General features: G+C 35.0%; 1 protein-coding gene across 1 annotated transcript; it reads left to right on the top strand.

Moving 5' to 3' along the window:
- The first annotated feature begins 11,310 nt into the window (after positions 1–11,310).
- LOC132188424 (basic helix-loop-helix (bHLH) DNA-binding superfamily protein) lies at positions 11,311–13,004 on the top strand. The gene is made up of 3 exons (XM_059602869.2): positions 11,311–11,521; positions 11,685–11,737; positions 11,869–13,004. The coding sequence occupies exon 3, from the start codon at positions 11,953–11,955 to the stop codon at positions 12,940–12,942; it is 990 nt and encodes a 329-aa protein (XP_059458852.2). The 5' UTR covers positions 11,311–11,521; positions 11,685–11,737; positions 11,869–11,952; the 3' UTR covers positions 12,943–13,004.
- The last annotated feature ends 400 nt before the right edge of the window (positions 13,005–13,404 follow it).

The following is a 13,404-nucleotide window of genomic DNA, read 5'->3' as shown; positions in this document are numbered from 1 at the left end:
TTTTTTTTTTTTTTAAAGAAATGTAACCTTCCTCGAACCCAGAAGGGAATCGACAGTATCCGATGCTAGTTTTGTCTGCACTATAACTCTAGTGATGTGGTCACGTGGGTCTGCTGCCTGGTGCACGTGCGGGTCAGCATCATATTCTGGGACGCCAGCTTGGGAATTCTAGGATTATGTATATATATATATATATATATATATATTATTATTATTATTATTATTATTTTTTTTGTTGGGTCGGATTCTAGAATTTATACTAGTTACTAGAAAATGAGAGGCTCAATACTGCCCCCCATTCCATGGGCCTTTGGCCCTATATGAGTGGCAGGCTAAGGCCATTGAATGTGACAAACTTAAGTACATGCATTTACATGAAAACCTAGCTGCCACCCAAGTGATAGAGATGGATTTCGTGGACCGCGACAAGTCGTCGACGGTGGTGGCCACTGGTCACATCTGTTCTGTGCCGACATGCCGTTTGACATCTCTACTAGGAGCCTGGAGCCGCACACAGCCAATGAAAGGGTTGTCAAAGAGCGAATAGTAGAGCTGGCAATGGGCCATGTTTTTGTAGGATAATACCGACAACTTGGCCATCCTGAATTTAATGTGGTTATTTGGGTACTCAATGCTGCTCCATGGATCACCGAGCCTGCACGAATTGAAACGATCGACTTCATTTTATGTGAAGCGTCTAGATTTTCTTTTGTCGTATTTAACGCTGTATATTATGTCACGTCATTTAAAAGTTTAGAATATATATATATATATATATATATATATATATATATATATATTTTGCATCTGAATGAACAAAATTGGGTGTTAACTATTTTCCTCAATAACCACTTGTTTCGCACAATGCAAAAAGAAAAAAGGGTGTCAATACATTTAAAAATGTTATCATATTATAAAAAAAGATTTTCAGGATCTACTCTAATATCTCTACATACAGATGAGATTATTACAAAATGTTTTTCTAATGGCAGTATAAATAAATAAATAAAAGAAGAAGAAGAGAAAAATCCATGGCAACATCTGCATTGTAGAGGATAATGTTTAATCCGATGGTCCCAGTTCGAGTTCCACCAATCTCATTTCCCATGTGGGAGAATGCTATCTCATCAGTTGATCCGCCAATAGTGGAGGGCCACATGTGCACTGGAGCGTCGACTTCACGTGTCCGCCGTAATAATAGAAGAGGGGAGCCGTACGTGGGGCCCTAGGTTTGTTGCGTTTTAGCCCCCTTTAGGGACCACAAGCGGCTGCTCATGAGCCGAGCCGTGAGGAATTTGCTTACGTTGTGTAGAAAGCCCGAAATAACGCGGGAGGGGACATTGAGATTTCGACATTCTAGAGAGATAGAGAAAGTAATGGACCACTTCATCACCGCAACGGCCCGAGAGTGGGGCCCACCAGATATTAAATTTTTTAGGAGTTTTTGGATAAATAATAGGGGAGGAGAAGGAAATAAATTGACAAGTGTTTGTTTAGATATTTATCGAGGTTATAAAAATTATTAAAAAAATAGAGTATAGAAAAATTCATTGAACTTGGTAAAATCTTGAATAAAATTCAAATAATAACAATAATAATAATAATAATAGAGGGAATTTAGATGAAAAAGGAAGCTACGCGAAGTTCATGATAAAGGGAGGAGAAAATTTTATTTCTTATATTTTTATTTTTTTTCTTTCTCCAAATTCCTTTATCTTAAATAGGCAAATGTTGAATTCACAGTATAGAATAGAGTAATACTACATACACTCTCACTTTCTAACAGTCATTTGGCTAAAGTAGGAACTTATTCGACTTCCTCAATTCTTAATATATGTTGTTATAGGCAATTATGTTATTTACAAGTGATTAAATATATATATATATATATATACATTGCAACAAGGGAAAAATGTCCTAGGACTCCAAATAACACATAGAAGAAGGTAAATAAATAAAAACTTCCAAACCATGGCGACTATCGCCAAAATTAATTAAAGCAATAAAGAAATTGTTAAATAAAGTAAAGATGAAACGACATAAAACAAAATAGAAATGCTCCTTAGATGAGTTACAAAGCCACTTTCCTTAAGAAATTATTTTTTCCCCCCAATTCTGATATTCGTATGCAAAGAATTACAACAAAAATTGGTCTAGATACAATGAAGCGCTATATATATGGTGTTTTAAAACTTGTTTGTGGACTATTTATAGTGTTTTTTTTCTTTTTTTTTTTTAAGGAAAATCATTCTTATCTCATTAATAGAGGAATCCAGAGCATTAAAACTCTTACAATCACAGAACATAACGTTCTAAAATATCCTAGCCAAAGCTAAAATATCAAAGTCGTAACTAAAAGATTACACATCAAAGACGCCAAACATCCACTAACCTATAACTAATCTTCAATTGGAATAACAGATCTACGCTAGGCAGACACAAACTAATGCATAGGTAGCTCTTGTTCCTCGACCCTGGGATCAAAAGGACCCCATGCCGACACACATCCTCTTGAACCTGAAAGCCAGGGTATCGTTCACATCCACAACCTCAGGGGTCTGGACCAAAATAACAAGCGAAGAGATCAAAAGAGAGGACATGGCCTTATTACAAGTAGCAAGAAAAACAAGAAAAATACAGGAAAAATCAAAGCAATACAACTAAAAATTTAAAAATAAGAGCACACTAGGTGGATGACAGCAGCCGGAAAAAAAGCCGATCGCGTGCTTGCCGGAAACCGATGCGTAGATGGCGTTGGAAGCACATCGCGGTGGGGACGCGTGGAAAGACTCAGCAGACGACAGTAAATGGCAAAGCTGGCGCAGAGGAGATCGGCGGCGCACTCAGAGAAATTGGGGGGAAGTTTGAGTGAATCCCTCATGAGCGGCACCCACAAAGTGTGCCCAAACAAACACCTAGCAAGAAAAAATAAACAAGCAAACAAAGAACAACAACAGGAAAAAGAAAGCGAAATCCAAAAACAAACACAAAAAATAAAAGAAACACAGATCGGAAAAGAGAGGGAGGGAAGGAAAATGGGAAGAGAGGGGGGAACAGATCAAGGAAAGAGAGGGGGAAAGAGAAGAGGGGGGGAGGGGGAGAAACCCCTCTCCCTCAGCTGTGCGACACTTCCTTAAGCTCTGCTAGGGTTTTTTTTTTTTGGTGTTCAAATAAATTAAAGAATTTTATAGTGTTAAGATAATAGCTATTTATGTCTATTCACTAACAGACATTTGATTTTTTTTTTTTTTTTTTTTTTTTTCTCTCTAGACCTAGAGAGGAAAAACCAGACCTGTGGGGAGGAGGATCCTCCTCCTTTCCCCTCCCCCTACTACCCTCTTCTTTCCTTCTCCTCCCCTTCTTGTTTTTTTCCTTTCCTTTTTCAGGTTTTTTTTTTTTTTTTTTTTTTTTTTGGTTTTTCCGACTAGTTCAGTTGCTTTGGTCATTCCTTTACTTATGCCACGTTGCCTCCGTCTGCCCTCCACCATACTACGCCGCCCTTCGCCTCCCTCGCCTCAGCTGTTGTAATTGTTTGTTGATTTTTTTTTTTTTTTAAAGGGTTTGACTTCTCCTTAAATCTACTTTCATGAACAATCTTTGGGGTGATAGTTTTTGTCCTGTCCTTTGGGTCGAGGAGGATTAGTTTCGGTGTAAGGGTTTTGCTCTTATATATGGCCGAGAAAATAAAAGTTGGAATATGGTCTACCTATATATTAGATTGAGTCTACCTGAAGCAAATCTATTCTATAACTAAAGTTTTGACTTAGGTTAGCGGATGTTGAAGTCATACATAAAACTTGATTGTAAGATTTTATATTTGTCTCTATGACGTTGTAACTTCATAGCCTTGGTTATGATTTATTAGAGCTTTGTGCTCTCTGATGTAAGAGCTTTATGCTCTTGATCTTTTTTTAATGAATGAATATGAAAGATTCCTCTAAAGAAAAACGGCTTAGTAAAAAAAAAAAAAAAAATACACTTGATTTCGAAATTAAAAAAAAAAAAAAAAAAACTGTTATTTTAATAGCAATAAACTATTGTTTTAACAATTATTAAAATATGACTAGTAGATCTTAACAGATACTTAGTTTTGACATTTATATTAAATATTATTAACGAATATTTAATTATAATTGTTAGATTGTAATTATTAGTAATTGTGATGTAGATAGGAGTGCTGGAGTGCTCTGGACTACACGAAGAAGACCCGAACAGATGTGAGTGTGGGGGCACCCAGAAGAATCAAGACTAGATCACAAATGCGCAAGAAAGCAGAAGCCCGTCCGGACGAGGAGAGCATCCGCCCGAATGCCTGTGATCCCGAGAGCTTTGTCTAAAGCTCGTTTGCCTCAAGTCCGAATGAGGCTCAACCCAAGAGTTCTCGTCTGCAATCTCGTCCAGATGGAGTCCAATCCGAGAGTCCTCGTCTGGGGTTCGTCTACCGCAAGTCCGGACGCCTATGTTATTTTCTACAATTTTACTGCTTTTTCCCTTGCCCGGCTAAATGGCCCTATATCTCGTCCAGACGACCAGCGTAGCTATAGTTTAAACCAACTTTAAATCTATTTCCTTCTAGGTTTAGGACTCTTAGGGACTATAAATACATGCTTATAACTGTGAGAACGTAGCTTTTGATTATTATATGGTTTTCTTCAATAAGAATACTCAGAGTTTAATTTCTTTTGTTTTATTTCCTTAAACCTTAGATAGCATCTATTGTTTTAAGAACATTTATTTGATTTGTTGATAGTCTCACAATCACAAGAGTATTTATCCCTTCTACTTGCTGTTAATTCTTGTCCATCACAATCCTAAGCTGCATCAAATTGTCACTTAATCTCAACCTATAAATCAAACTTAATTTTATATTACAATTGACTTTACTAATGGTACAGCATATTGAACCGTTAGATCTAGCTTAGAAGTATTCTATGATCCAGATCAATCTACCAGATCATATGATCTTAATCGTCCAAAAATAAATGGTCATGATTTGACTGCTCCGATGTTCCGTGCTAAGTGCCAAGTCCAGCATCAAGGCGCCACTAGCACCCTACTACCCATTGCCATGATCTCATTATAACGTTTTTTGAAAGGGCTTGTGTTCAAGACATTAATTCTGCCTTGCATTTCTAAAACTTATAAAATTGCCCCATTCTTTTAATTTCCAAGTCCAGCATCAAGGTGCCACTAGCACCCTACAACCCATTGCCACGATCTTATTATAACGTTTTTTGAAAGAGCTTGTGTTCAAGACATTACTTCTGCCTTGCATTTCTAAAACTTATAAAATTGCCTCATTCTCTTAATTTTTCCTCTAAATTTCTCAAGAGCACAATAACACCAAAACTCGTACATACTTCGGCAACTTTTTCCTAATTTTTAATTTTTAAGCTGGTATTTATTATTATTATTATTAGAATTAAGCTCTAAGCCTATTTTTATAGAAAGAATAATTTTAGAAGGGGGAAAAGCCATGAGAGTTCTTATTTTAAAACCAACTTCTAATTGTTTAGACTTCGAAAGATAGGACTGACATTTAGGAACTTGGACTCAAGTTCTGAGAAGTCGGTTGGTCTAATATTTGTAGCTAAGATATATATATATATATATATATATATATATATATATATATATATATATATATATATATATTGAAACGTAGGTAAATGATATTTCTTACCCCTTCTACATATATACATGTGTTATGCTATACTTGGATATATAAAGGTTATGATTCTATCCAAGTTATGAAAATATTTTCATGTTATGATTTAGTTTATACATGCTATAAAATGGTTTATGTTGTTTATATGTTAACATGTGTTATGTTAAAGTTTAAAAATGATATGATGTTATTTATATACACATGGTACTCATATGTTTCTAAGAGAAAGAAATGAATTATTTTTAAGAAGAGAAAATATCCATCTCTCATATTGCCTCCAAATTGTAAGATAAAAGTTTAAAAAAGAGAAAGAAAATGATGGGCATATGAAGATGCGGTCGACATTTATATACATATTTGATCTAAGAGATTAGAGAAGGCATAACATGGTACTAGAGTTGGGATGGAGTGCAACCGCCATAAAGTAATTCACCACCATATTTGTCAAGCTGAGTGTACCTAAAGTTAATTAGCTAGTCAAAGGGCATATCCTTGGCCGCATATGATGCCATGATCTAGAAGGAAGATCACACAAACATAGCATGCATGCAGGGTGTAACGGTATGCATAAGCCATAGTAAGAGAATAATAAAGAAAATTCTTAAGAGATGTTATGAAGAAGGAATTTTAAGTTTGTTTCCTTATATAGTCAATGAAATATTTTTCAAGTACATTTTCAAAAGGAAGTTTTTTTTTTTTTTTTTTTTTTTTTTTTTTTTTACCTATAGTATAACATGGGCAAGAGATTTTATGAAGAAATTGATTAGGAATTTCTTTTTTGATGTTGAAGTCATTGTTTTCAAAGATGGTTTTTCGAAGAATAGTTTAATAATCTTTTATGCTAAATTATGTTTCAAGGAAAAATTTTTAAAGAAAAGATTTTTACCAAACCACTTTTAAATTGTTTGGGAATATTAGTTAGTGAGATTTTTCGCTAATTCGTTTTGTTTTCATGTTTTCAAGACAGGATGAAATGTAGAAGGAGGCCGGATGAAACTTAATTAGATGGGGGATATCATTTCATGTCATGCTATGTTTTAAGATTGACCTATTTTCAATAAGTGCCTAAGGGAATAAGAGAGAAAAATTTCCACTCTTTTATCATTCCATGTTTAGACCTTTAAATTTTCGAATTTGTCTTTAGTAAAAGCTTTTAAGCTCATGCATTTAATGTATTGTTTAGTGCTCTATTGTTCATATTTATGACCTTTACACCTTTGAGGCAACTAAGTTAACAAACCTAACTCTATAATGATACAAATTTTGAGTAAAACTAGTTATCGTTAAAATCAGCTTGGGAGGAGAGGCTTGAGCTTATATATACATGATTATAATTGTACTTAAGTTGTGTAGAATGCTTAGAACCGTAACATATGATGCAAAGACAAACAACAAGTAAGTAACAATTTTTCTTAAAAACTTTGAGTCTATCAACAATTCAAGGACAAAACATAAAACATACTTAAACTCTAAGCTTTCTTATTGAAAACTGAATAATTATCACAAAGCTACCTTCTTGGGTCTATAAAACATGTATTTATTGGCTCCAAATTCCTAACCCTAGTAGTAATAGTAAATAAGTCGGTTTAACAAAATTGTGCTACTCGTTTGCACGTAACATATACTAGTTTGAACACGGTGGGATAAAACTAAAGAAAATATAACTTTTATTTCTTGTTTGCAAGCTCGTTTGGACGGGCTAGCGAACGAAGGCATATGTGACTCCCCTAAAATGCTTCGTTTGCAAGCTCGTTCAGATGGGCTAGCGAATGAGGGCTTTAGTGACTTCTTTCTGAATAGCTGGTTTTGACCCAGTAAATATTGGAATTAGCAAAACCTCTTGAAACATGACTTTGTAGATATTTGAATTAGCTTTCAAATGCCACCAAACCTACTCCAATCCGATGTCCGAAACTAGAGATATGACCTTTTTAGTAAAACCAGTCAAATGTGAATTCCACCTTATGTCAAGATACCATCACTCTCCACAATCGACGCTCACAACAGCCCATTTTATTGACACTAAACTGATGGTAGTCCTTTCTTTTTTAGCGGCACTATTCATCTATCTATATTCAATGACTTAATATGGTGTTCATACATTGTATTAAGGTATTTTAATCTAGCCTATTGGTTGACTCCTCCATGCATGACTCAACCACAAAGCCACAAGCCAATTGATCCTATACTCGACGAATTGTGTCTGATCCCATATTTAACGTGGTAGTTAATATTAATACCAAATGATACCAACATTGGGTCAAAATAACATTTGAAAATTGGCTTGGAATGGTATGGCGCCCAAGAACATATATACATACACATGCATGGTTAAGATTTTTTATTTTTTATTTTTTTATGTAGTTAAGATTAATGCACTTAAGCCATATGAGATGCTTAGAATCATAACATAGAGGATTGTGGGTGCTATAGAATCGTATACTCTTAATACTGTTTAAAGGAAAACTTTTTCCCCTCTATATTACCAGATGACTCCAAAACCCATAATTAATATTCGGGATAAATGTAAAATTGGTCCCTGTGGTTAGTCTAATTTACAAATCTCTTCTTGTGGTTTAAAAAATAATTTATAGATCTCTAGGGTAGGCCAAAATAATATTTTACTCCCTGAACTCATTTTCCATTAAATAACTTAACAGAAACTGTTAAATTGCCACATCATACCCAATTTATTTATGCTTTTAAAAAATTACAAACAAGCTTTTTCACATCATTTTGAGGCTCCAACACACATTTCATGTCAAATTAAATAATCATAATCCCTCTATATCTCTTGTGCCGCCGTCATCTTCGTCTTCCCCAACAATTTTTGCCGTCATCTTCATCTGTTTTTGTTAAGACTTACATCCACACATGAATATTCCTACAAACACAAGCACCATCTTACACATGCACATGCACTAAGGGACAAAGCAAGCCCACAAAAGATAAAAAAATAAAAAATAAAAAATTGCATATCTAAAAAAAGAGATTAATTTTTAAAAGATGAACCTATGGTTTGCTTTTTAAAGCCACCATCTTTCAATATCTATTTAACACAAACCAGAAAGCACTTGCCATAGAACAAAAACAAAAAAATTAGACACAGAGAGGGAGAGATTGTTTCCATAGAAAGCATTGCCAAAAAACGCAGATGCCCAAATCTCAGACGTAGATGAAGACGACGGCAATAATCATTGGGGAAGATGAAGACGACGGAGGCACAGTGGATATAGAGGAATTAGATTTATTTAATTTGACGTGGAATATGTGTTGAAGCTTCAAAATGACGTGGAAAAGCTTATTTGTCATTTTTTAAAAACATAAATAAAAAAGAACACGTGCCTTATTTTTATTGGATGTGATGTGGCAATGTAATGGTTTCTATTAAATCATTTAATGGAAAATGAGTTCAGGGAATAAAATGTTATTTTGGCTTACTCTAGAGACTTATAAATTATTTTTTAAACCACATGGAGTGATTTGTAAATTAGGCCAACCACAAGGACCAATTTTGCATTTATCCCTTAATATTCAATCAAACCCAAGATAGAGCTTGCCGCTTCCTACAATTAATGTGTTTAGAAGCATTCTCGAAATCTCCCATTTTTTTATTTTTTCCATCTTACATGCATATTAAAATTGAAAAAGACCCTTTCTAGGCTATATTCCAATTTGACAGGCCGTAATTGACAACTTGATTTAAACTTTACAGGAATAGGGTCAAATTTGGTGACAAATGGCCCATCGCTAGTCAACCTACCAAGGGAATTTTTGATGAATTATCCCCTCTCCTAAACAAGTTGTCTCTAGCACAACCAGTTTGTTCACATTATTTGGTTTTTCATTTCTTCTTGAACATTTTACTTCTCCATTCTTTCTGTCTTTTAGTTTTTTTATCAATTTTGCCAGCAAAGAAACGAAAAAGAAAAACAAAAAGAAGGGGTTCAAGCCTCTTACTTCAAGGTAATTGAAAGCCACTTATAATCTGTAGTTATTTTCTCTCTGTATTGCTCTCTCTCTCTCTGGGGCTTTTCAATGATCTCTCTCAAGAAATCTAAGTTTTACTTTTTATATATCCTCATCTGCCAAGCAGGTGAAGAAAAACATGAGAGTTGACAATAAGAGATGTTAAACAACTGCCATGGGAACCCATTCACTGAGGTGTAATCATGGGGCGCATGTGGGTAGGTCTCAGAACCCAGCTGATGCCTTTCTCTCTCTCTCTCTCTCACAGTATATATAATAAAGTTAAGAAAGGAAAAAATGAAAAACAATGGTTTCGAAGAGACAAAATTCTTTTAGCAACTTGCTAGCTTTCGCTATCTTCTTCTCTGGCCTGGCAATATCTTTTATGCTTAAACCTCCCACTACCAGTCTAATGTTCAAAACAGCGATCCTGAATAATCATGCCTGCAGATCCTGTTCAAGTTTTTCATGTTTTCTATGTTATAATTGTTTTGTTTTTTTTAATGTTATTGTTGTGGTAAAATGTAGGATCTCACTGTCATCCACAATTAATGGTTCATATTTAATCTACCTAGCTTAGCTATATTGTAGTTGAGGAAGCTTAAGCATTTATTGGGTCCGTTATATTATATATATAGAACGTACGTTACACATGTACAAACTGACGTTACATTGTTTCTGTACGTTTCTTGGATGGGTGACTTTTTCCACACAAACAATATAACATACCGACAAAAGATGTCTAAAACTTGGAAAAGTTCACTTATTTCTTCAAATTTTCACCCTCTTTAATTACTTTACCACTCCATTTCGATTGCGTCACTATACCACCAACAAAAAGATCAAAAAAAACTTAATAAGATAAAAATACTTCTATAATTTTCTTTTTTTCTAAAAAACATAAAAACTGAAAACTATATTTTTTCTAGAAAGGTCGAGGCTGGAACAGGCCATTGCTCCCTATTCCAGCCTTTTCTTTTCTTTCGATTTTTACTTTTATTTTATTAATAGTATTTTTGTTATTGAAAGATATGGATAATTTTTGATATTTTGATGAGAACATTAACAATTTAGTTTGGAAAAATATTAACAATTAAATCATAATTTGAAGAGAGTATGTGAATTTTTTCTTTACTCGTTTAATTTATATCATAATACAAAAAGTAACATCTTTATTAATTAAGACCCCCAGTCGGATTTCATGTGTTTATATAATTCAATGAAGCTTTAAACCCATGATATCGATGGACTGTTAACAAAAAAAAAAAAAAAAAAAAACCGGAGATCGATCTTTTCGATGGGAAGAGAGTTGTACCATGTATATATATGTTCACCAAGTGAAAGTAGTACTGTAGTAGAAAGTGAGGCAGTAAAGGTTATGATTAAAACTATGATTAAAGGAAATCCTTTTAGGAAGAAAGTGGTACTGTTAAAAGATGCTTTCATTTCATTCTCACTGCAGTTTTGCTGAAACTTTACAGTGCGCATGGAAGAGAATAAGCTACAAAAGATGGTCAGAGCTTTCCCCCCACTAAAACAATACATTAATCAATATATATTAAACAATTTAACTACATACCATTTAAAAATCCTTCTCTGAAATCTCATGCTCCCCATCTGCAAAAATATACTCTTACACCCCCACCAAACTGACCAAAAAGCCTTATCTTTTTCAAACCCCATTATACTTCTTTCAACTGTTTCAAACTATATTTTATTGGGCTTCTCCTTTTCTCACACCATTCATCTTCAAACCTCTGTAACCAACATTTGTTGCACTATAAAATTTGACGTTTTCTTCTTCCCATGATCTCTATATAAGCATTCCAATTAACATACCACTGTACATCAATACTACTTCTAGCTTCTCCATGGCAGCTCAAGGTAAAATTAATCTTCCTTCTTTTTCTTTATTGGGATGCTTTTATTTTTTATTTTTTATCTTTTTTTGTGTGAGTTCTTGATGATGAAGCCGTTTCTTTGGGATTGTCTCTGCTAGCTATAACGGTTGACGTTTGCACTTGTTTTTCTGTTCCTCTGATCACAGTTTTCATGGTATCGGATTAGTTCGAATTCCAACAGCTGAATCTGGAAATATTGGTATGTCATATTTTTATTCTTTACAAATTAATTAATTAATTTCTCCTTATAGCAATGATGTTTGACTTGTAGGTTTTTTCTTGATTTATCTTATAACATTCATGTCTTCCTCAATGTGGATTTTTTTGCAGGTGTTGGAAAGACAAGCGCTTTTCATCATCATCTTATAATATTTTGGAGATTTGTCATATATATAATCTGACACTTTTTTAAGAATGGACGGTTTGGGTTGGGATGATGGCTCACAAGTACTTGTAACAAACGCAGCATCCATGTGGAGTAATAATCATCAGCAACATGTTGAAGAAACCTTTGTTTTACATCCAATCGGGGAGCTGCAAGAGCCTCAAACATCTCAATTCTGTCCTTCCACTTTGATCAATAGGCCTTCCAATATCATCAACCCTTTGAGCAGTTTCATGTCTGATTTCAGCCTCGCAAAACAATCACAAACTGGCAAGGCTCCGGCAACAACATGCTCTCTTGAGTCTCTGGATTGCCTGCTGTCGGCTGCCAATAGCAAATCAGACACGTCGGTGGAAGATGACAGAATTTCCATGATTTTCTCCGACTGCAGAAACTTATGGAACTTCGGTTCTGGCGGCAGTACTGCTGCAGTTTCGTCAGGGGAATCCGAGAATACTGCTCCCAATTATGTGAGAAACAAAGACATGAACTGCAAAGTGAGTGAGCTGGACGAGGCAGTGTCTCAAACATCCTCGGATCTTTATGTCAACAACCATGGAAAGTTTCAAATCATATCTGAGAATCCGCCAAAACCGAAGAAACCCAGATCGGAGAAGAGTCCGAGGACATCCAACATCAACTTCCAACAGACAAATTCATCGGTGTCCTCTTCCATGGAGGAGCCTGATCCAGAGGCCATTGCACAGATGAAGGAGATGATTTATCGGGCCGCGGCTTTTAGGCCGGTGAACTTAGGCCTGGAGGTGGTGGAGAAGCCGAGGAGGAAGAATGTGAGAATATCAATGGATCCTCAAACTGTGGCAGCAAGGCAAAGGAGGGAGAGGATTAGTGAGAGAATTAGGGTTTTGCAGAGGCTGGTCCCCGGTGGGAGCAAGATGGACACTGCATCAATGCTTGATGAGGCTGCAAACTACCTCAAGTTTCTCAGGTCACAAGTCAAAGCACTAGAAAATCTAGGCCACAAACTTGACTCAATCAATTGTCCCTCGATCTACTGACTTTGCTTTTTCTTTCAACCCCTCGTTTCCCATGCAAATCCATTTACCACTCCAAAACCCTAACCATATCCACCATTCAACCGGTTGATCACAATGTTATTTAGTAGACTGTTGTACGACTAGGATAACGTGGCAGTAAAAATTAACTTTGGAAAATCAACAAGAGCTTTGTAACAAAAAAAAAAAAATCAATGACTGATTTTTACTGCCACGTTGTCTCATTAATATGACAATTGTATGAAAGTTAACTAAATATCATTTATGTGAAAAAAAAAAAAAAAAACTAAACTAAACTAAACCCAGACCAGACCCAAAAAAGAAAAAAGAAAAAAAAAAAAAAAGCCAATAGCTAGGACTATCAAATCCCTTAAAATGCATTAAGAAGCTTTAACCAAAGACCCCTAATCATGTTCATCATCATTTCAGCACCAATGATTAAAATCCAAATCCCCTTTTCTAGCT

This window comes from Corylus avellana, chromosome 6, assembly GCF_965113065.1.
Source record: "Corylus avellana chromosome 6, dhCorAvel1.hap1.2, whole genome shotgun sequence".
NCBI lineage: Eukaryota > Viridiplantae > Streptophyta > Magnoliopsida > Fagales > Betulaceae > Corylus > Corylus avellana.
Note: the sequence above shows the minus strand (reverse complement) of the source record. Positions and strands in the feature narration are given on the sequence as shown.

Coding starts and splice junctions, on each gene's coding strand:
- LOC132188424 (XM_059602869.2), top strand. CDS start 11,953: ATGGACGGTTTGGGTTGGGATGATGGCTCACAAGTACTTGTAACAAAC.